This window comes from Hypanus sabinus, chromosome 16 (assembly GCF_030144855.1).
Source record: "Hypanus sabinus isolate sHypSab1 chromosome 16, sHypSab1.hap1, whole genome shotgun sequence".
Lineage (NCBI taxonomy): Eukaryota > Metazoa > Chordata > Chondrichthyes > Myliobatiformes > Dasyatidae > Hypanus > Hypanus sabinus.
Window position 1 is genome coordinate 61987692 of NC_082721.1, and position 24551 is coordinate 62012242.

Consider the following 24551-nt stretch of genomic DNA (forward strand, 5'->3'; position numbering starts at 1 on the left):
GACTGTACTTCTACTCCCAGCATATAGGCAAAGACTAAAGACCACAGCATCTGTGGTGAGGACCAAGAAGGCATGGTTAAGGGAGGTGGAAGAACACTTACAGGACTGCTTTGAATGAATACGCCACAGTTATCACCAACTTCAAGACCTGTGTGGATGAGTGTGTGCCTTTGAGAACATACCAGGCATACCCAAACCAAAGCTGGGGATGAGCCAGGAGATTCATAGTCTGCTGAGGGCTAGATCTGTGGCTTTCAAGACCAGTGATCCAGAACTATACAAGAAATTAAGGTACAACTGACTAAGGCTATTTTAAGGGCAAGGAAACAATTCCAATTGAAGTTAGAGACGGAATCAGATGCATGTTGGCTCTGGCTGGGTTTGCAGGCCATTACTTCCTACAAAGCAAAACCCAACACCATGATGGCTGTCATGCTTCACTCCCAGTTGAGCTCAACACCTTTTATGCTACTTTGAAAGGAAGAATAAAAGTACACCTGTGTCAGTCCCTTGTGATCTCTGTCTCAGAGGCTGATGTCAGAACATCTTTCCTGAGGATGAACCCTCGCAAGGTGTACCTAGTGGGGCTCTGTAAACCTGTGCTAACCATTTGACAGGAGTGTACAAAGACAACTTCAATAATTCATCTGTTCCTTCCTCATGATCTTCTTAGTTTCCTTCTGCAAGTTTTTAAAAGCTTTTCAGTCCTCTATCTTCCCACTAGCTTTGGCTTCCTTGTATGCCCTCTCTTGTGCTTTTACTTTGGCTCTGGCTTCACTTGTCAGCCACAGTAGTGTCCTTCTTCATTCAAAAATTTCTTCTTATTTGGGATATATCTGTCTTGCACTTACCTCATTTTTCGCAGTAACTCCAGCCATTGCTGCTCTGCTGTCCTCCTTGCTGGTGTCTCTTTCCAGTCAATCTTGGCCAGTTCCCCTCTCACGTCATTGTAAGTTCCTTTATTCCACTGAAATACACATTGGAATTTAGTTTCCTCTTCTTGAATTTCAAAGTGAACTTGATCACTCCAAAAGTTCCTTAACCTTAAGCTCCCTTATCACCTCCGGATCATTGCACAACACCCAGTCCAGTGGGCTCAACAACAAGCTGTTCTGAAAATCCATCCCTTAGACATTCTACGAATTCTCTCTGTTGAGGTCCAGTACTGGCCTGGTTTTCCCAATCCAATTTCATATTAAAATCTCTAATGATTGTCATGACGTTGCCCTTCTGACACGCCTTTTCTCTCTCCTGCTGTAATGTGTAATCCACATCCCGGCTGCTGTTTGGAGGCCTGTACACAACTACCATTAGGGTCTTTTTATCCTTGCCATTTCTTAACTCAACCCATAGACTCTACACCTTCTGCTCCTATGTCATCCCTTTCTAATGATTTAGTATTATTCCTTATATACAGGGCTACACCACCCCTTCTGCCTACTAACCTATCTTTCTGATACACCGTATATCCTTGGATGTTCAGCTCCCAATGGAAACCATCCTTTAGCCAAGTTTCAGAGATGGCCACGATGTCATACTTGCCAGTCTGTAGCTGAATTTCAAATTTGTTCATTTTCTCTATTATGCTGCATGCGTTCAAAATCAACACTTCCAGCCCAGTATTTGTTGCTTTCTGTTTTAACTGCACCATGCCTCTATTGCCCTGTAACTCATCCCACTGGCTGTGATTATGCCTCACCTCCTGCCTGTCCTTTTTATCATCTCTGTTGCACGTTATCGTTGATTTATTTCTGTTTTCCCCTTCCTCAGCCCTATCACACTGGTTCCCACCCCCCTGCCAAATTAGCTTGAACCCTCCCTAACAGCTCTACTAAACCTTTTTGCTAGGATATTGGACCCCTTTGGGTTCAGGTGTAACCCGACCTTTTTGTACAGATCGTACCTCCCCCTATGATCCAGGAGCCTGAAGCCCTGCCCCCTACATCAGTCTCTCAGTCACACATTAATGTGCTGTTTGATCAGCTGGTTGAGTGGTGTCGCAGCAACAACCTTGTACTCAACGTCATTAAGACCAAATAATTAATTGTGGACTTCTGGAAGGGAAACTGGTGTGGGGGGAACATGTAGCAGTCCTCATCGAGGGATCAGCAGTGGAAAGGGTGAGCAGTTTCATGTTCCTGGTTATCAGCATGACCGAGGATCTATCCTGGGCCCAACATATTGATGCAATTACAAAGAAGGCACTACAGTGGCTGGATTTCGTTAGGAGTTTGAGGACATTTTGTACCATGAAGAGCATTCTAACTGGTTGTGTCAATGTTTGGTGTGGACTGGATTAGAAAAAGCTGAAAAAAGTTGTAACACAGTCAACAACATCATGGGCACTAGCCTCCCCAGCATCCAGGACATCTTCAAAAGGTGATAGATGCCTTAAAAAGACTGCATCTATTATTTAAAGACTCCCATCACCCAGGGCATGCCCTCTTCTTATTGCTACCATCAAGGAAGGGCGTACGGGAGCCTGAAGACAGTCAGTGATTCAGGAACAGCTTCTTCCCCTCTGCCATCAGATTTCTGAATGGCCAGTGAACACTACTTCAGTGTTTTCCCCCTCTTTTTGCACTGCTTTTTAAACTTTCTTTTTTTATGTATACTTATTATAAGCTACAGTTTATATATAATTTTATTGCAATGTACTGCTGCCGCAAAACAGCACACTTCACAACTTAGGACACCCAGGAATGGCTTAGGAACCTTAACATCTCAGGGCGTATTCTGGTGAATTTTTACTCAGTCATCATTGAGATTGTCGTGACCACCTGTATCACCATTTCATTTACCGCTGCCTCTTCCTTGTCCAAGTCTTAGTTACAGTGACTGGTCGACTCAGCAGAAAAGATCATTGGCTGTCAGCTACCAACATTAAAATTCCTGTTCATCATCAGAGTGAAGAAAAGAGCTAGACCCCACTCGCCCTAGCAGTCACCTATTCACCAAATTACCACCAGGGAGACACTACATGTTAATTACCATCAAGACTACACATCATCCCTGGAGCTTCTTTCCTCTGGCTATCCAGCTTCTCATCAAAACTCACTCACTGAATTGTCCCTGCACAACATCCATTAAATGGTCTTTCCTGGTCTCCTTGTTCTGTTGATAATTATTTAGTGTTATCATTGTTCACATTTATTTAAGTTTGATTATTGATATTTGCAGTAATTGTTTGCACTATTGTATTGTCCGTTATGGTATTGTCCTGTGGTTTATGCTTGGCTTCGAACCACTGAACTCCTGGTATGTTTCATATACTGACAATAAAGTGATTCTGATTATAAGTCAGCCATGATTGAATGGTGGAGCAGACTCGATGGTCTGAAAGGCCTAATTCTGCTCCTATGTCTTATGGAAACTTAATAAACCCTGTCCCCTGTGAACTTGACTGCTTTATCTCATGTTTTGCAGTGTCTGATCTGGCTCCAGGACAGAGTGGAATGGATGACATGAAGTTACTGGAGCAGAAGGCACAACAGATAGCTGAAGAGGCTGAAAGAGAACGACCAAAACCCAAGGACAAAATTCTGTTTGTCAGGTACGCCGAGAGTCGGGACAGAATCCGAATTAACATCCTTCTCCTGCGTTGGCCAACAGCCCTTTCCCTTCAAGACTTGGTGTGATGACACGACACCATAGCGGTTAGCACAGTACTTTACAGCACCAGCTGTAAGGTTGGGGTTCAGTTCCTGCCACTGTCTTTAATATTAGAGTTTATAAGTTCTGTTCTTGACCAGGGCTCCAGTTTCTTCCCAAATTCCAAACACGTGTGGGTTAAGTTGTGTGTATGCTTTGTTGGCACTGGAAGTGTGCCAACTCGTGTAGATTACCCTGTGTAATCCTAGCTGATCTGACTCAAATGTTGCATTTCACTATGTGTTCCGATATACACGCAACAAACTTTAATCCTTCTCTTGACCGTTTTCCCCCCTCCCCGCCTCTTCCATTTTATCTGCTGATTCTTCCATAATAGTTGAGGTTTATGCTTAAGTTAGTTCTTAATGCCAAGTTGAGTTTGAATCCAGTACAGCCTGATTGAGTGGCTGAAGTCCTCAGGACAGTAAAATTTAAAAATCCACCATCCAACTAATCTGAAATCCTGGAAGTTCAGCACCTGGCTTACCAGGTACTGTATGGCATGATGCCATCTGAGTCCCAGTTGCTTCGATAATTTGGAAGGTATTGAGTTAAATATCACTATGTAATATCTTTTAATATGGTGAATTCAAAATGTGTAATCAGAGTCTGGAAAATATGCCAATCCAGTAGCAGGTGGGTCAGATTGTTTTATTTGCACATGGGTGGCTTTCTTGTGTCCTCTTCCAGAGGACTTCACACCATAGCCGGAGTTTCTCCCAAACACAAAAACATCCAAGTGTGGTGTAGGTTCTGTGAATATATTTGTGAAATATAACCTTGTTACCTTCACTGTAAAAAAAGAAGTGGCTTCAAGTGTTTAGAGGAAATATTGTAAAGATCAAAGAGATTAATATGCTTTCTCATCTCATCTGCAGGAGTGATGCGTCTCGTGATGAACTTGCAGAGCTTACAAAGCAGGCTAATCCAGATGAGATTGACATTGATGACGATGACGACGATGATGGTGAAGAAGAACCTGATGGTATGTGGAATTACAGACTTTAATCAGGAGGAAGTATGATGGCTCCGTGTACTTGTTTAAAATCTTCATGAACCTCCTAAACCCTTTAGCTTTGGAAGTCTCTGACTGCCTTCACTGTCCCCACCCCTCATTCCTTCAACATCTTGCTTTTACCTTCTGGCATGTTCCCTAAATTATCCCCATTCCTGCTTATTCTAACTTCTTTAGGATGTCAGCAAAGTCCACAGCCCAATAGACAGTGGTGGTTTCTGTTATGGAGAGCTGGATCAATGTATAATAATAATTTTGGAATACAGATCTATAATCCCTTAAGTGGGGCAACTGGTAGGTAAGAACATAAAGTGAGCTTTTGGGACAGTGGCCTTCATTAATTGCTGTATTGAGTACAGGAGTTGGGATGTGGTGTTGAAGTTATGTAAGATGTTGGTGAAACCCAATTTTGAGTATTGTGCACAGTTCTGATCATCTATGTATGGAAAAGAGTACAGAGAAACTTTACAAGGTGTTGCCTGATTTAAGACCCGAGTTATAAGGAAAGGTTTATATTAGGTTTTTATTCCCTGGAGTGTAGGAGAATGAGGGGAGATTTGATATATAGACAGAATTGGGGGTATAGAAAGGATAAATACAGACAGGCTCTTTCCACTGAAGCAACAACATGCTGGAGGAACTCAGCAGGTCAGGCAGCATCAGTGGAAATGGAATGCAGCATCAATGGAAATGAATTGCAGTCAATATTTTGGGCCGAGAAGGAGGCTTGTTAGGTGAAATGTGAAGCCAGGTGGGTGGGAAAGGTTAATGGCTGGAAAAGGGATCCAACAGAATGGGAAGGCGGCAGGAACCTGGGGAAGAGGGGAAATGATCAGCAGGTGTGAAGAGGTAAAAAGGCAGACTGGGGAGGGAGGGGAAATCAGTATTCATGCCTTCAGGTTGGAGGCTACCCAGATGGAACATAAGGTATTGCTCCTCCACCCTGAGGATGGCCTCATCTTGGCACGAGCAGGCTATGCACTGGAAAGTGGAATTAAAATGCTTGATCACCAGGGAGTTCCCCTTTTGGCAGATGGAGCATAGGTGTTCAACAAAATGGTCCCTCAATTTGCAACGGGTCTCACGAATGTCGAGGAGGCTGTGGCGGGGGCACTGGAGAAAAAATTTCACTGAAGACTACAACTAGAGGTCAAGGGTGAAATAGTTAAAGGAAACATGGTGGGGGGGCTTTTCACTCAAAGTGTAGTGGAAGTTTGATAGACATACAAATTTGAGGGGACTAGATAGGGTAAATGCAAGCAGACTCTTTCCATTGAGGTTGGGTGAGACTGAAACCAGCTGTCATAGGTAAGGGTGAAATATTCAAGGTCAGGAACGTGGAACTGCCCCAGTGCAACTTTAAATGCTTTCCCGGACAGGTTTCTCTCATTGGTTGTCTGGAATCGGTGTACCTTTTTCCACACAGAGACCAGTTAGTATATGGAACAAGCAAATGCTAGAGACAGTTTTCCAACATGGGTGAGGTTTAAGATACCTTGAATATGTTCATATAAGGTGGGATTTGGACCAAACACAGCCAAGCAGGACTTGTTTGGATAGACATGGTTGGTGTGAACAGGTTGCCCCAATGAACATGTTCCCCTACTAAACTAAAATTGTTAAACTCAATAATTAATCTAATGCTTTGTTTCTCTATTTCAGAGGTACCACTCGAACAGAAAATGGTCCCCACTGCCGTGTTTGGAGGTCTGAAGGATGACTGAGCCCTGACTCCTTGCAGAGTGCTCACTTGGTCCCTCTCACAGCTGGATAGGGTGTATTTCAACAGAAGCTGCCATTGCCATGTATTACTTAAGTTACTAGGCTGAACTACTGCAAAGACTTGCTGCTTTAATGTGTGTTCAAGTTACCTACCTTGAATTACCAGGCACTGACTTCACTTCTGTTGAACTGTGTGTCTACCGTAGGATGTGTAGTGATTTAAATAAAGTTAATTTCTTCCAACTGCATATGAGCAATGTTGTGAGCAATATATGTATGAGCAATGTTTTCTACTTAGTAAAAGTAATAACTGTGACCAACCACCAACTTTGTACTTCCTTCTCTGTGCATTTACTTGTGACTATGTATCAGTACTGCACAATGAAGAATAATCTGCAGTCTCATCAGAGGTGATTAGCATCAAGAAAATACATGGAACATACCTTTAAGGTCAAGTCAGTCTGAATTAGAACAGAGTGCAAGCCAGGACAAACCACATTTGTGTAAATTGTTTATTAAATTTCCAGATTTTTGTCATGTTATTCCTTCGAGTAATACAGATCCCAAGTCCCACAGCTGTAGACACATACACCAGAACCCACCTAAATCTGGAGCTCAAATCTCAAGTTGCGGTACCATATGCAATGTTACATTTTTAAACTTGGACCCTTATTTGATACAGGGCCAAATCAACTTTCAGTCCAGGCTTATTTGTGGATCATCCACTTCATGTCTCCCCAGAGAGCCTCATTGGATGACTAGAGTACTGCTTAAGCTATTTCCAGTATTGCCCACTGATAATCTGCTTGATTGTTTAGTTTCAAAAATATCTATGAAAAACAGGCATTGCCAGCACATTCTATGCAAAACTTTTCCACCTGCCTAATGGCCACAGCTTATTAAGGAGCTCCACAAACCCAAATTTTCTGGTCCATTATCAATACATCTTGCAGCAAATCACCATCGATCCTCTCTGGTTAGGGTTTGTATTCTGAATCCACGATGAAAGTATGGCAGTGGATAAGGCAAATACTAAAAACTGGAAAAAGTGTGTGTGTGGGGGGGGGGAGGAAGTGGGGTGAGCAATGAATTTACAAATCTCTAAAGATGGTGTCTAGATTAACATTCTGCAGTTAAAGCTCCCATGTTTGTTCAAATCCCTTGATTCTATTCTGTCCCGTAACCAACACACAGGATGTGCGCGCACACACGGCTGGTGAGCCAAGCAGTGACTTAGACAAGATTGTTGACAATACCTCACTATTGAGGCCCAGATGCTTTTCAGCAGAAACACTCAACAATTCAGTAATTCACTTAACTGCCACCTCAAGGAGAACGGTGAATACATATGGTTAACCACGCAGGACCTCTTTTAAAAAAAATACACAATCTTTCTGTCCAATGGAATGTTACAAGTAGAACTAAGATCTAAATATTTGGTTGGAGATGTGAAGTAAATAACAAAGCTAAATGCTAACTGTTTACAATGCAGTTCCTACAGAGTTCCAGTTCATGGTTTTAAGAAAATTGTGCCAAAACTTTACATTAAATAAAAAAGTGCATAATTAGTTCAGGAATTCATGACTCTCATAAACACAGGTGTACAGAATCACTCCTTCCTTTTGCTCTGTTTACCCTCAATTCCCCCCTGGTCTGACCATCCCGTTCACACGTCAGGCCACTGAGCCTCAACATGCACTCCAACCAAATGGGTATGAGGACTGGAAGCTGGCATGTTCATATTACAGGAAGCTTGATGTAGGCAGAAGGGGTACAGGAAGACAATGGAAAAACTCCAGGAGGTCACAAATTCCATCCAAGTGGCTTTCCTGCTAGCTTCATGCCACGCTGGAATGGGCAGGATTGATAAATTTTGACAAGGTTTTAATGAAAAATGATGCATTTGCTGCGCAAGTTATTCTTAATTTGGCGGGGGAGTGGGCAGGTGGAAAACTGAGGGATACTGGTGGTATTTATATATTTAAAAAAAATTCCCAAACAAGTTCACTTGCAAACTGTATTCAGTGACGTGGGAGTGACCAAGGCAGCGCAGACTACCTGCTTGCATGTGCTAGACTGAGAGAAATCCTTACTCTCTACACACATGTTCACAGGGAAAAGAACCAGGTTTAACAAAATTATAAAGAAATAAATAACATTTAAAAAAATTGTAGATAGAGTTTTCTACACAGATGTTCTGAAAGTTAACAACTGTTGCAGACCACCACATTGTTAAACTATGTTGCACTGGATTGGGGTCCATAGTCTGACTCATTCCAGACTGGATGTTGTGCTGCTGCAGACCTGAGCCTTTGGAGTGGAATACTCTACATAGTTTCTTTAGAGATTTCCACATGGTTCAGGTACAATGTTGGCCTAGTTACCTGGAAATCAGCTTCATTTCCAAACCAAAGCCAGGCTGGATTTCAACTGAGTCAATCCATTGGGAAAACGACATTGTCAGCTCATTCACACATCCTTTCTCAGACAGAAAAGCAACAGAGATGATGACATCGGAGTAATTGAATGACCCTGAAGACGTCTTAAGAAAATCAGAAGAAGGAATTCACAAAGGGTAGCTTCCCAGGATTTGAATACACTGGCTTCCACTTGACCTGGTTTCTTCAACTCAAACTCCAAAGTAGGCTGCGACCTGCAATGTTTTACACTAACTCAATGCAAACTGAAGATCTAAGATTTTGTTTGCCATCAGGAAACTCAACCCAGCCAAAGTGAAAGCTTAGACATAGCCCTGCTCAATCCCGGACAAATTCCAGCACTGATGCAACCACAATGTGCACAGCTTGAGCCTGAAGTTCAACCATGGGGCTACCCTGACATTTACCAGTATCTGCTGAGATACGTTTAGTTCTGAGGATATACAGCTTCTCAAGCTAGCAATTAAAGATACTTAGTTCATTCTTCCAACAAAGCAGGCAGGTAGGAATGGTTTCATTGACTATCTGAAATAATAAAACCTCAACAGCACTTTGTTTTATACAACAAATACTGCAACAAGTTATGTACAGTAACTTGCAAAACACCCAAACCATTCTCTCCAATAAGCAGAACCTTAAATATTTCATCTATACAAACAGCTAAATCATTTAAATAGCTCTAATATATACACAGACATTATTTCAGTCGTCAGTAGTAATCATCAGGAATCAAGTTTCGAAAAAAAATTATACATCTAGATTGTTTTAAAAAGATATTTTGACCTTTTTAAATTTCTTAACAAATCTGTTAGTGCTTATAGGTTTTGGATAATATCCTCTAGTGCTCCCACCTCCATTGTTTTTGTGAATCCTTTGGACAATCTCTACAGGTGCCACGATGTCATACTTGTAACCCCCTTCAATCCACGTGATCAAAACATTGCTTCGCTTGAATGCTGTCAGTTGAATGGAAACGGCATGCAGAAATGGCGAGGAATAGCTTAACGATCCATGAGAGACAGTAGAAAAGGGTGGGGAGGGGTTAGGAAGAGAAAGCAAATGGGTGGTTGGCAAATTAAGACCTAAAAGTTTTGACTTGTCCGTCTGTACAGGAGAGGGGATGAGAAGGGGACGAGTCCATCATTTGGATGGCTTTTTGGGGGTACCCAGCCTCTTGGACTGCCACAAGTGCCCTTGGATAGTGACTGCATCAACGCTGGCAGACAGGGTCTTGCTGGGGATCTGGGTGAATTGCTTCCGGTCAGAATTGTATTTGTAGATCCCTTCGATCATGTTTTTAGTGATGATCTTGGGTCCAACTCCGGCCACTCGATGCATCTCCTCAGACTCTGGGGGAAACGTGTACACAGCCCGGAACTGACAACTGTTGTCACGGAACAGGATCAGATAGTGATTAGATTTGCTTTTCTCAATTTCCTGTCAAGAAACAGAAGGTGGTAGATGACAAAGCTTTCAAATACCATGTGGTTAACTGGATCCAAGAGAAGCAACTCATCACTTTAAGTCTTATGTCTTAATACACATACATCAAACTAATGCTTGTTGCATCTTCCTGCACTACCTCCAAAAGGACAGATACTCCAATGTTCTGAAAACACATTGTTCTAATCAAAGTCACATGCATGCTGTGAGATAAATTGGCAACCTTTGCAACAACAGCAGGAGAAAGTTAAAGATTGGCCAGAAGAATGTACAAATAGGAACTCTTTAAAAAGTAATTCCCCAATACAACAGTTCCTATCAGTCAAACAGAAGATTTAAACTTCTTCAGAGTAGTCAAGGAGGAATTTCTTTGGGCTGAGAGTGGTGAATTTGTGGAACTATATGCCACAGACGGCTGTGGAGGTCAAGTCATTGGGTATATTTAAAGTGGAGGTTAATAAAAACACAAAATGCTGGCAGAACTCTGCAGGCCAGACAGCATCAATGGGAGGAGGTAGTGACGACGTTTCGGCCCGAAACCCTTCATCAGGAGTGAAGTAACATGGGATGGTCAAGGGGGGGATAAGAAGTGCGGGGAGGGATGAAGTAGAGAGCTAGGAAGTGATAGGTTGGAGGGAAATGGGCTGGGGGAAGGTGGAGAACTATGGGAAGTAAAAGAGAAAGAAAGGTAGGGCTGGGGGGAGATTATAGTGAGGGGGGGAAAAAGAGAAAGAGAACCAGACTGAAATAATAAATAGGGATGGGGTAAGGGGGGGCAAGGGTATCAACGGAGGTCTGTGAGTTGGATGTTCATGCCGGCAGGAAGGAGGCTACCCAGGCGGGAGATAAGGTATTGGAGGTTGTTAGGTTTTTGATGAGTAAGGGACTCAATGCTTAGAGAGAGAAGGCAGGAGGATGGGATTGAGCGGGATGATAGATCAAACGCCAGAGCAGACTCGATCTGCTTTTATGTCTTATGGTTCTACACCTCAGAGACTTCACAAATCAGAAACATGAGAGATTCTGCAGATGCTGCAAATGTTGAGCAACACGCACAAAATGCTGGAGGAACTCAGTACTGGGCTTTCTCCTTTCTTTCCGTCCCAATGAAGGGTCTCAGTTTGAAACATTTACTATTTACTCCCCTCCATAGATGCTGCCCTACCTGCGCATTCCTCCAGTGTTTAGTGTGTGTTGTTTATCATTTGCCAGTACTCAACTATGCACATGTTTGTGTCTCTGCACTCTTCTAATGCTTCCTTTGTCATCATGTTATAGGAAAGACAATGTCAAGCTGGAGGAGTGCAGAAGAGATTTATGAGGATTGTTGTCTGGACTAGAGGCCCTGAGTTATAGAGAGGGATCTTTATTCCTTGGAACACAGTTGAATGAGAGATCGATTAACTCATCAAAGTTTACAAAATCTCATCAAGTATGGACAAGGTGGATGGTTATAGTCTTTTCCCCAGGGTTGGCGAGTCCAGAACTGCACCAGCAGCCAGTAGTGTAGCAGTTAGTATAACACTATTCAGAGTCGGCATTTGATTCCCACCACTGTCTGTAAGGAATCTGAACGTTCTCTCCACGACCACGTGGATTTTCTCCAAGTGCTCGGATTTCTTTTCACATTCCAAAGACATGTAGTTCATTGTTAGTAAGTTGTGAGCAAGGTACGTTGACATCAGAGGAAGTATGGTGACATTTTTAACGATGCATGTTACAGTATGTTTTGATGTACATGTGACAAATAAAGCTAATATTTTCTTTAACTGTAAGGCACAGAAACAAGATAAGAGGGAAGGGATTTAAGAGAACTGAGAAGCAACTTTACACAGAGGGTAACGAGTACCTGGAATGAGCTGCCTGAGGAAATGGTTGGGGCAGGTACAAATGCAACAATTACTCTCTGACACAAGAGTCACATTGCTTCTGATTAACTTTACTGTGGTTATTAATGCCCAGTTCATGCACTTCAGTCAGATACAGAAGCAACCCCACTTCTTTGATCTTGTTCTCTTTCTCTTTCTCCATCTTGTATCCACTGGGAATCTGTCCCAAACAGTTACAGCAATCATTTCTGCACTTTTCCATTAGTTCACGGGGCAGATATGACACAGGTGGCATCACAGGTAGATAGGGTCCTAAAGAGAGCTTTTGACACATCGACCTTCAAAACTCAAAGTATTGAGTACAGAAGTTGGCATGCTATGTTGAAGTCGTTTAAGGTGTGGTTGAGGCCAGATTTGTAGTATTATAAAAGTTCTAGTCAACTACCTAAAGAAAAGATTGAAAGAGTGCAGAGAAAATTTACAAAGATGTTGCTGGGACTCCAAGACCTGAGTTATAGGGAAAGGGATAAGGTTATTCATGGGACCACAAGAGAATGAGGGGAGATCTTATAGAGGAGTACAACATTATGACAGATATAGATTGGGCAAGTGCATGCAGGCTTTTTCTCTTCGGGTTGGGTGAGACCAGAACTAGAGGCCATGATTTTAGAGTGAAAGGCAAAATACTTAAGGGGAAGCTGAAGGGAAACTTCTTCACTCACAGGCTGGTGCAAGTTTAGAATGAGTTGCCAGTGGAATTGGAACAACTGAGTTCAATTTAAGAGAAACTTGGATGGGAGGGTCTTGGTACAGGAGCAGTAGTTGGGCTGAAGGGCCTGTTTCTGTGCTGTAGTACTCTATGACTCTGATTTTAATCCATCCCAACCTACTGCAGAAAATATTTTTGGACATTTTCCATCAGTTCACAGGATTGAGGAAACACAGGTGGCCCCAGTTGGGACTCAACCAGTGTTGGTTCCTTGATAGACCCATCTTATTAACCTCTCATCCATATCCACCACGTTACTGGAATATCTTTTTAAGTATTCATTTGGTTCTGGGTGAAAAGTTGCTATATTCACCACATTGTGTTGAAGGGCTCTCCAGGCTGCAATCACTCACTGGATTCAAAACTAGTTATTATCCATCCCTGATTATGTAGCACAACGTCACCCAGAGGGAAGACCAAAGGACAATCAATCTCACCTCCAATATCTTATTCTTTTGGGGCTCATTCACCTTCCCTGCCAGGCAGCAGCGAGTAATTGCATTCTGTATTATATACTTATTGGACTTGGCACTGGGTTCCTTGTAGAGTTTCGGACCTGTGAATGGAACAATAATTTACTTAGGTTAAATTATTTAAGTGGTTTTCATCATTAAGGACCTCCATCACCCAGGTCATGCCTCTCTCATTTCTACCTCCAGGGAGGATGTACAGGAGCCTGAACATAGCCAGGATTCCCCTTGTTTATTTGGGACACTATGCCGCTTAATTGGGACAGGAGACTGTTGCTGAACAGTTTCTAACTAGTACGAGACACATGCATTTGTGTGGCCATTGGACATGACACCACCTCTACTGCAATGAGTTTTTAAATAGCGTCAATTGTGTGCTTGTGTTCAAAAAGCAATGGATTTTGTCACTAATATTTGGTGAGAAATAAGCAGTAAGACAATTCAGAACCATTTTGCTCACTGCAGTTTCAAGCATTCAGGCTTTCCATGAAACTTCACTAATTAAGGGAGCCGCTTATTTGGGACAAAATGCACTGGTGCTGATGTGCCCCAATTAACTGGAATCCAGCATATACCAACCTATGAACATAGCACTTTATGTACTGAACTGCACTGCTGCTGCAAAACAAATTTTACAACATGCCAGTTATATTAAACCTGATTCTCAAATTCAAGTTCATTTGCACTTCAACCTTATATACTGCTAAATAAAAAAATGTTCCCCCACACCAAGATGTACAACATAGTACATAACTCACACATAACAAAGTAATAGAACCACAAATAATATGGCATATTGCAAGTTAAAAAGTAAACAGCATATAACATGACTGGCGCTTCATATGTGATGAGACCTGGCTGGTGGCAGGGAGTTCAGTACAAGGGTGAAGAAGCTGGTTCCCATCTTAACATGCCTTGTCCAAATGCTACAGTATCTTCTGCCTAATGGTAGGGGATCAAAGGGATTATTGGATGGATTATTTTGATCTTAATTCTTATTTTCTTTAAATTCAGTGGAACTAGGAATCATTTAATAGTATAAGCCTTCCAGAAGCAGCCTATTCTAAACAGAAACCAATAATGGGCAAAGTTACCTTAACACTGCAACACAAACAAAATAAATGCATGTTTGGTATCAGTATGTGTCCAGGTCAAAGCAGCGGGTAGGAAAAATCATTATCCAACCTGCAAACGCCCTTTTCAAAAAGCTCCTTTCTGGACAGTGGTATGGGGCCATTAGAACAAAACTTCATATCAATTTAAAAGTTTCTTCCTAAGGCAGTTGATCTGATCAACCATTTTAGGTCGGCACTCCTCACCCCCTCTACTACCTCAGGCACTGTGCTGCACTTTAAACCATTTTTGACAATGCTGTTTATATTGTAAATACATGCTGGGATTTTTGTATTTCCATTATCTGTACTCTTAAGCACTAACTTCATTTCATATAATTCTTCGTTTTTTTATAATTGTTGAATATTGTTTTTGTTGCATGTCGTGGCCTGACCAACAGCAAATTCCCAATACACACAAATGCATAAGGTGAATACTGTTGACCTTTGATAGAATGTAATGGCTATAGAGAAAGTGGTGTGCACTGATGACCCTTTACAGTGTTGTACTGTTCTACATTCTATGTTCAAATATGAAAATGTTTTACACTAGAGGCATTTAACCAGAGCTGCAGCTCGATGACCTTCAGATTATACGGGAGAATGAGAATAGGAAAGACCATAAGACATAGGAGCAGAATTAGGCCATTCAACCCATCGAGTCTGCTCCGCCATTTTATCACGGCTGATCCCGGATCCAATTCAACCCTGTACACCCGCCCTCTCACCATAGCCCTTGATGCCCCAACCGATCAGGAATCTATCAACTTCCACTTTGAATATACCCACTGACTTGGCCTCCACTGCAGTCTGCGGCAAAGCATTCCACAGATTGACCACTCTGGCTGAAAAAAATTCCTCCTTACTTTTGTTCTAAAAAGCCGCCCCTCAATTTTGAAGTTGTGCCCTCTAGTTCTGGATACCCCCATCAGATGAACCATCCTCTCCACATCCACCTTATCAAATCATTTCAACAATCAGAAGGTTTCAATGATACCCCCACATTCTTCTAAATTCCAGTGAGTACAGGCCCAAAGCTGTCATACGCTCCTCAGATGTTAATCACTTTATTCCTGGAATCACCCTCATGAACCTCCTCTGGACTCTCTCCAATGACAACTCATCCTTTCTGAGATACGGGGCCCAAAACTTTGACAATACTCCAAGTGCAGCCTGACTAGTGTCTTACAACGCTTCAGCATTATCTCCTTGCTTTTATGTTCTGCTCCCCTTGAAATAAACGCCAACAATGCATTTGCCATCTTTACCACAGACTCAGTAAGTGAACTAACTTTCTGGGAGTTTTGCAAGGGGAAAAAAACCCTGACGGGAGTTGTATGCGGGCATGCAAAATGGGCAATGTTATAATAGTCATGGGGGATTCCAATATACAGGAAAATTGGGAAAATCCGGCTGGTGTTGGATCCCAAGAGACAGAATTTCTAGAATGCCTACAAGATGGATTTTTAGAGCAGTTTTTGGTTGAGCCCACTGGGACAAAGTGTTAAGTAATGAACCCAATTTGAAAGGGAGTTTAAGGTAACAGAACCCTGAGGAGACAGTGATCATTATATGATAGACTTTACCCTGCATTTTGAGAGGGAGAAGCTAAAGCAAGATGTATTAGTATTACAAAGGGAATTACAGAGGCATGAGAGAGGAGCTGACCAAAGATACTCCAGGGAAGGAGACTCAGCATGGAAGTTTCTGGAAGCAAGTTGGAAGGTGCAGGGTAGATATATTCCAAAGAAAAAGATGTTATGAAAGGAAGATGAGGTAACTGTGACTGACAAGGGAAGTCAAAAACAACATACAAGCAGAGAGTACATATAATATAGCAAAAAATAGGGGAAAATTAGAAGATTGGGAAGCTTTTAAAAACCGACAGAAGGCAACTAAAAACAAACACAAAGAGGTAAAAGCCGATAATATCATAGTGGATACAAAGAGTTTTTTACAGATACATAAAGAGTAAAAGAGGTGAGAGTGGATAACAGACATTGGAAAATGACACTGGAGAGGTAGTATTGGTAGACCAACCTACTAAGTATTTTGCATCATTCTTCACTGTGGAAGACACTAGCAGTGTGCCAGAAACTGGACAGTGTCAGAGACAGAAGTGAGTTTCATTGCTATTTCTAAAGTAAAGGTGCTTGGCAAGCAGAAAGGTTTGAAGTTCAAAGCAAACTCATTATCAAAGTAGATATACAGTCAGCCCTCCTTATCCGCGAGGGATTGGTTCCATGACCCCTTTGCAGATAACAAAATTCGCGGATGCGCAAGTCCCTTACGCAACCTGTCTCAATGTGGTGGACATTTGGACCCAGCGGAACCTCAGACCTTATTTAACCTGTCTCAGTGCGGTGGACATTAGGACCCTGCGGCAAAGCTCTGAATCTCTGTGCTTCTGTTCACGACAATAATCACGATGACAATTGAAAATAAAGTGGAAATAATAAAGCGATCAGAAAGAGGTGAAACGCCATCGGTCATTGGAAAAGCGTTAGGCTACGTTGGTCAACAATCGGAACAATTTTAAAGGATAAAGTGAGAAAGGTTCAGCACCGATGAAAGCTACAATTATTACTAAGCAACGCAGTGGTTTAACTATTGGGTTTTTGATCCTCCACATCAACCCGGCACAATGGAGAGCGCACTCGGGAGCGATCTGTCACTGGATTGAACTCGGGATCCCGAGCCCGGCATTGAAACATACGTTCTTAAGTGTCTTATGTGCATAGAAAGGTAAAATATATATTATAAACGAAGACAAACATTTGACTGACGCTAAATAATACCAGATATACCTGTTCCAGCTTACTTAGTAAGAGAACTTCCGATTTTTTCTTCAATCCCGATCCACGATAACCCACGCGCATCCTCCCGTATACTTAAAATCATCTCCAGATTACTTATAATACCTAATACAATGCAAATGCTATGTAAAATAGTTATTATACTGCATTGTTTAGGGAATAATGACAAGGAAAAAAAAGTCTGTACATGCTCTAACAAGTGCTAGAAGAGCACTTCCGGGTTTTCGCGATTTGCGGTTGGTTGAATTCGTGCATGCAGAATTCACAGATAAGGAGGGCCAACCGTAGTATATATCACCATTTTCTTGTAGGTAAACACAGTAGATACAAGAAACACTAGAATCAATGAAAGACTGCACCTAACAGGAGGGACAACAACTACTGTGCAAAAAAAAACACAAAAAAAAGAAAGAGAAGAAAAAAATAAGCAATAAATATCAAGAACCTGAGATGATGAATCCTTGAAAGTTGAGTCCATAGGTAGCTGAAATAGTTCAATGATGGGGCGAGTGAAGTTGGCCCCTCCGGTTCAAGAACCTAATGGCTGAGAAGTAATAACTGTTCCTGAATCTTGTGGTATGTGTCTTGAGGCTCCCTCCTGATGGCAGTAGTGGGAAGACAGCATGGCCTGGGCGGTGCTGGACCTTGATAATGGATACTGCTTTCCATGTAGACATGCTCAATGGCGGGGAGGACTTTCTTCATGATGGACTGGGTTGTATTTGCTGCTTTTTGTAGGCTTTTTCATTCAGGGGCTTTGGTACTTCTATACCAGGCCGTGATGCAGATACTTTCAGCGTACAATGGAACTAGTCCCCAACATCTATGGAATGCTCTGCCTCAGAAGGCACTGGAGGCCGATTCTCTGGACGCTTTCAAGAAAGGTTAGATAGAGCTCTTAAAGATAGTGGAGTCAAGGGATATGGGGAGAAGACAGGAACGGGGTACTGATTGTGGATGATCAGCCATGATCACAGTGAATGGTGGTGTTGGCTCAAAGGGCCGAATGGCCTACTCCTGCACCACACGTCTGTTGTCTATTGTTACTGCAGCTCAGTGCTATTAAGGGCTCTACCATTAACTGTAAAATCACACCTTTCATTGACCTCCCAAAGTGTAACACCTCACACCTGACAGGATTAAATTTATCTGCCACCTCTCTGGTTGAGTTGTGATGAGATGCGTTGGGCTTGGTATCTCTTGGAAAAAGCTCTTGAAACATGCTCACCTGTATACTCCGGAATCGAAGCTGGTGACGAGGCCGTCGATGCATTCTCCCAATCCTTCTCTCCATTGTGGCTGCCCAGCCGGTTGGGAGACAGGAGTGCTGAGGGGGAGTCTGCCCTGTGGAACAGAATCAAAACAGACTATTGTTCAATAAAACAAAAGAAAGTCACTCTGTCAACAACAATGAAACCAATTCCTGAGGCTGGTCCAACAATATTTCACCACAACCTTTGCATTTAAAAGGGAAACTAGTAGTAGCATACATAACAAAACCAGAGACACAGATCTCCCTGGCATGGGGAACAAAGACTACAAGCTCCAGTGACCCGGGTTCAATTCCTGCTGCTGTCTGTAAGGAGTTCGTATTTTCTCCTTGTGACTGCATGGATTTTCTCTCAATTCCAAAAACATACATATCAGTTAAGGTTGTTGGCCCATTATGTTGGTGCTGGAAGCATGGTGGCACTTGTGGGCTGCCCCCAGCATATCCCTCTGTGTTAGTCACTCAGCCAAACAACACATTTGTCTCCGTTTCAATGTAAGCATGACAAATAAAGTTAAATTTTCTTTCTTTAATCTTTCTAGGCCTAATCAGCTGAGTTCCTCCAGAAGTTTATTCCAGTACTTCAAAGATCACATTACATGACTGTGCCCCACTTTTCCTGGGAAAGATACAAACTAATGGCCCAACAATTATGGACAAAAAAATACGTTGTAATTTTATGCAGATCAAATTCACATGTGATAGGTGAAATGGGACTCCCACAGCAGGCTAAACTACATGATATAAGCACAAGAGGCTCTGCAGTCACAAACAAGAGAAAATCTGCAGATGCTGGAAATCTGAGCAACACACAGAAAATGCTGGAGGAACTCAGCAGGCCAGGCGGCATCTATGGAAAAGAGTACAGATGATGTTTAGAGCCGAAACCCTATGGCAGAACAAATGGGAGAACCCACATGTACGTGGCACTTAGCAACTCCTGTCTGGCCTTCGTCTTCCACTAAACCAGCAGCAGTTACTTAACACCTTGTATTGTAAACACTGGGATTTCTGAAATGCCTATTCAATGTGCACGGTACTGGAAGAGAGGCAATAGGAAGTACTAGGTGTGCAGAGTTGCCTGGATATTAAACTTTGACAAGTTATTTGACACACAGTAATAGACAACGCAAGTCCATGTTGACTAACACACACCTCATTTACATTACTCTCACTTTAATGGGCGGCAGCGTAACGGCTAGCACAACGCTTTACAGCGCAAGAGATCACCATTTCCCGCTGCTGGCTATGTTCTCCCCAGGAATGCATGTGTTTTCTCCAAGTGTACACATTCCAAAGGCATACAGGGTAGATTAGTGAGTTGTATGCCTGCTATGTTGGGGGAGGAAGCATGATTCCTCCGGAGCTGATTATCTGTTATTTGTGAAGTGGGGTGCCGTGCGCAATCATAATCGATTGAAAACGGACATGGGAGCACGGAGAAACATTGGGAAATTCCAGTAAGACCTTATTCGTTGCTGCTGCTGCTGTGAGGTCCAAGACTCTGCTGGGAAGAACAGGCCCCCAGTCCTCGGGGTCGCGTTGCTGATGGCCATTGGCAGGGCTGTCTTAATACACTCGGCAGAAGATGGTGCTCGGAGAAGCTGTGCTGGAGGGGATGGTCATCGGCTCGGATGTTCGATGGACTCAGGTCACTTTTGGTGTGTGCTGCATCTGCGAGGCTGGTTTCGACGGAGCTTTCGTTATGTGCTGCGTCTGCGAGGCTGAGTCAGGCGGCGCCGTGGAAGTCCATAGCGGGGGTACTCCCTTCTGCCGCCAGTGTGGGACGGTGAGTCTGTCAGGACCCTGGGGACTTGTGAAAACTGTGGTGATTTCTTTTGAACTTACAGTCCTTTAACATCTTGGACTATTTTTACTGTGCCCATAGTCTTTTTTTTAAATCAATTATGCTATTGTTTGCACTGTTGTAACTATGTGGTTTTCTGCAGATCTTGTAGCTTTAGTTTTTGGTCTTGTTTTTGTCTGGTGGATCTGGAGCTCCTTTCCGGGGAATGTGCTAGACGGTATTGCGATATTAATATGCAGCAGCCTGTCCGGATTCTGGATTGGTGATTGCCAAACGTTATGTGGATTTTCTGGTGTAGTCTGTTTTGTCATATGCTTTTGTGATATCATTCTGGTGAAACGTTGTCTCATTTTTTAACTGCATTGCATTTGTGGTTTCTAAATGACAATAAACTGAATCTGGATGATGACAGATGTGGGCTGCCCCCAGCACATCCTTGGGCTGTGTGGGTCGATGACACAAATGATGGTTTTCACTGTAAGCCTCAATATACATGTGACAAATAAAGGAATCTCTAACCTTTCCACATTCCCATCAACTCTCCACAGATTCTACCCCTCAGCTACACAGCAAGGACATTTAATACACCCACACACATGCACACAAACTGCATGTCGTTGGGCTGTGGGAAGAAACAGGAACATCTGAGGGAAGCTCGGGTATCACAGGGAGAACATGCAAACTCCACATAGACAGCGCCGGTGATTGGGATCGAACATGAATCTCTGGAGCGGTGAGGCAGTAACACTACCTGTCCCTCCAGGTGTGATCATCTATCTCAGTGAGGGACACATATCATAGAGTCATACATTCAGAATAAAGGCAAACTCGCGAGGCACAACAAAAGACAAGGTCAAGTTCTGTGATTGACATTTTAACGTTTACAGTTATGCCTTCCAGAAGAATTCAGTCACTAAATTGTGCTCAGTTCTGTTTGCCTCATTACAGGTAGGGGGTGGGAGCTTTAGAGAGGGTGCAGAGGAGATTCATCAGGATGCTGCCTGGATTACAGAATATGTCTAATGAGGAAAGTCTGAGCGAGCTAGGGCTTTTCTCTTGGGAGCAAAGGAGGATGAAGGGTGACTTTGAAGAGGTGTACAAGATGATAAGAGGCACAGATCGAGTGGACAGCCAGAGACTTTTTCTGAGGGTGGAAATGGCTGATGCAAGGGGACATCATTTTAAGGTGTTTGGAGGAAAATACAGAGGGGATGTCAGAGGGAGTTAAACACAGAGTAATGCGCTGCTAGGAGTGGTAGCAGAGGCAGACACATTAGGGACATTTAGCAGACTCAGATAGGCACAGAAAAATGAAGGGCTATGTAGGAGGGAAGGGTTAGAGTGGGTTAAAAGGTCAGCACAACATCTTGGGCAAAAAGGACCATCCTGTGCTGTTCTAAGTAAAGCAACAGACATCCCCAGACAGTGCACGGTTACCTAAAGGCTACTTTGCAGGTTGTAAGGAAGGCAAGTGCGATGTTAGCTTGCATTTCAAGAAGACTAGAATATAAAAGCAAGTATGTATTGTCAGACTGCACGGAGTATAGTAAGCAGATCTGGATCCCTAAGAAAAGGGGCAACAGGAGGTTCAGGAGAATGATTCCGGGAGTGAAAGGTTTGATGGCTCTGGGTCTGTACTCGCTTCAGTTTAGAAGAATGAGGGGGAAGCTCATTGAAACCTACTGGCATAGGCGGAGTGGATGTGGAGAGGATGTTTCCTATAGTGGGAGAGTCTAGGACCAGAGGACACAGATAGAGTGGATGTGGAGAGGATGTTTCCTATAGTGGGAGAGTCTAGGACCAGAGGACACAGATAGAGTGGATGTGGAGAGGATGTTTCCTATAGTGGGAGAGTCTAGGACCAGAGGACACAGATAGAGTGGATGTGGAGAGGATGTTTCCTATAGTGGGGGAGTCTAGGACCAGAGGACACAGATAGAGTGGATACGGAGAGGATGTTTCCTATAGTGGGAGTCTAGGACCAGAGGTCACAGCGTCCCTTAATAAAAGAGATGGAAGAATTTTTTTGCCAAAAGGTGGTGAATCTGGGGTTAAGGGGAAAGGGCAGGAGGATAGGTTTGAGAGGGATAATAAATTTGTCATGATCAAATGGCAGAGAAGACTCAATGGGCTGAATGGCCTTATTCTGCTCCTATGTTTATGGTCATATGGACATACGTGTCAACATCCTTAGTGTAACTAATGACAAATGGCAGGAGGTAGAGGGTGGCAAGTCCATCTCTCGTTAACCCCTTGCCTCCCTGAACTGCAATAGGAAGTTGGTACCTTGGGCTTCTCTTGACAGTCAGGCTGTTGGTGGAGTCGTTGGCCATGGTGGAGAGAGACAGCGTGGATCGTGAGTACACTTTATTCAATCTGGAGCCTGAAAGTATAAACAAAAAGGAAGACGATTACAAGATGCTTTCAAAGAACACAGAACAGTACAGCACAGTACAAGCCCTTCAGCTCACAATATTCTGCCAACCTTTTAACCTACTCCAAGATCAATCTAACCCTTTCCTCCCACATGGTCCTCCAAAAGAAACTTCAACTGAAAAGACAACAGCAATTCTGCCACCTCCGTGGCTGGAGTACACTGCTCTTGACCACTAACTCAGGGCCAAGTGAGCAGCTGAGGCAAGACCCAATGGAAGTCTGGGTCATTGTGATCTTGCATCTTAATGTTTAGCTGCACTGCACTTTCACACTTCATTCTGCACTGCTACTGTTTAATCTTGCTCTACCTCAATCCATTGTATAAACAGCTTTCAAGCTTTTCACTCTATCTCAGTACACGTGACAATAAATTCCAATAAGGTTATGAGGCATAGATAAGAACAACAGCTGATACCTTTCTCCCCAGGGTCGAATGATTGATACAGCACCCCACCTCGCCCATGCTGACCCTGTTACCCAGCGTTCCCACACTTGGCCCATAGCCGTCCAAACCACTCCTATCCTTATACTTATCTAGTTGGCTTTTAAAACTTGCCAATGTGTCTGTCTCAACCACTAATATAGCAACTCATTGCAAATATGCACCACCCTCCGTGTGAAGAAGATGCCCCTACCATCCCTTTTAAACCTCTTGCCTCTTATCGTAAACCTATGTCATTTTGCTTTTAGCAGTCCATCTGTGGGGAAATGACTATGTGCTTTAATCCTGTCTATGCTCTCACATACCCTTGACGTTCCAGGTAATAAAGTCCTAGTCTAAGTCCCTCCTTGTGCAGACCATGTGTTTATAGTGGGGGTGAGGGGTTAACGTCAAAGGAGAAGCAGGAGGGAAACTTTTATTTGTGCGGTGGATGCCTGAAATGCGCTGGTAAGGATGGTGATGGAGGCATTGAAGAGGCTCTTAGGCAGGCAGGTGAATGTACAAGGAATGGAGAGTATGGATGTTATGTCAGCGGAGAGATTAATTTAGTTAAGTACCTGTTTAATTAGGTAGGTACAGCATTGTGGGCCGAAAGGCCTGCTCCAGTGCTGTACTGCTCTGTTTGCTGAAAAAACAGAATCTCATTAACACAAGAGATTGTGCAGATGCTGGAAATCCTGAGCAATGCACACAGAAGTGCTGGAGGTCAAGCAGCATTTATAGAGGGGAATAACAGGTTTGGCCGAAATGTCAAACCTCTCTGTAGATGCTGCCTGACCTGCTGTGTATTTTGTGTGTGTGGCTCAGAAAATCTCATTCGTGTTTTTAACAATTCAGTGAGCATGGGGTTGAGGACTGCAGTGGGAAGATAGTGACATCACCCCTGGAATCTGGGCTCAACCCTTATGAAAGGTAAAGGACCTTTACCTGTAGGCAGCAGGCTGACCTGGCCCTAATTCTGTATTGACCTGGTTCTGAAGAGCCCATGGGTGGCTTAAAGTGGAGAGCTGCCCATTGAGGCTGCCATGAAGCCTTATTATTCCATTTATAGTAATTTTATGTCTTTGCACTGTAATGCTGCAGCAAAATGACAGATTTCATGTCATGTGTCACGAATAATAAATCTGATTCTGTTTGGGAGAGACTGGGAAACATGACTGGTTACAGCCCCAGAAAATAAAATGGCAGAGTTGAGGGGCATGGATGAATAGGAAAAAAAGTTAAATTATAGTTATTTGATAACAGTTTGTGTAGGTAGGATACACAATTTACCACTCATTATTTAAAGTCTCTTCACATTAATGCAATTTTATTTATGTTAGAAACTAAAC

At 43.0% G+C, this 24551-nt stretch overlaps 2 protein-coding genes across 4 annotated transcripts in view; one reads left to right on the forward strand and one right to left on the reverse strand.

Moving 5' to 3' along the window:
- xab2 (XPA binding protein 2) overlaps nucleotides 1-6636 on the forward strand; it is an 86586-nt gene extending 79950 nt beyond the window's left edge. The window contains exons 17-19 of the mRNA XM_059991916.1: nucleotides 3427-3553; nucleotides 4530-4636; nucleotides 6329-6636. Of these exons, the coding sequence (XP_059847899.1) occupies nucleotides 3427-3553; nucleotides 4530-4636; nucleotides 6329-6390 (296 nt within the window). The 3' untranslated portion in view covers nucleotides 6391-6636. The remainder of the gene's footprint in view (nucleotides 1-3426; nucleotides 3554-4529; nucleotides 4637-6328) is intronic.
- A 224-nt stretch (nucleotides 6637-6860) lies between these two features.
- The window catches only part of camsap3 (calmodulin regulated spectrin-associated protein family, member 3), a 237083-nt gene continuing 219392 nt past the window's right edge, over nucleotides 6861-24551 (reverse strand). For all 3 annotated transcript variants that reach the window (XM_059991912.1, XM_059991913.1, XM_059991915.1), the window contains 4 exons: nucleotides 22629-22725; nucleotides 18494-18609; nucleotides 13305-13423; nucleotides 6861-10263 (listed from right to left, as the gene is read on the reverse strand). In XM_059991912.1, coding sequence (XP_059847895.1) covers nucleotides 9967-10263; nucleotides 13305-13423; nucleotides 18494-18609; nucleotides 22629-22725 — 629 coding nt within the window. In that variant the 3' untranslated portion in view covers nucleotides 6861-9966. The remainder of the gene's footprint in view (nucleotides 10264-13304; nucleotides 13424-18493; nucleotides 18610-22628; nucleotides 22726-24551) is intronic.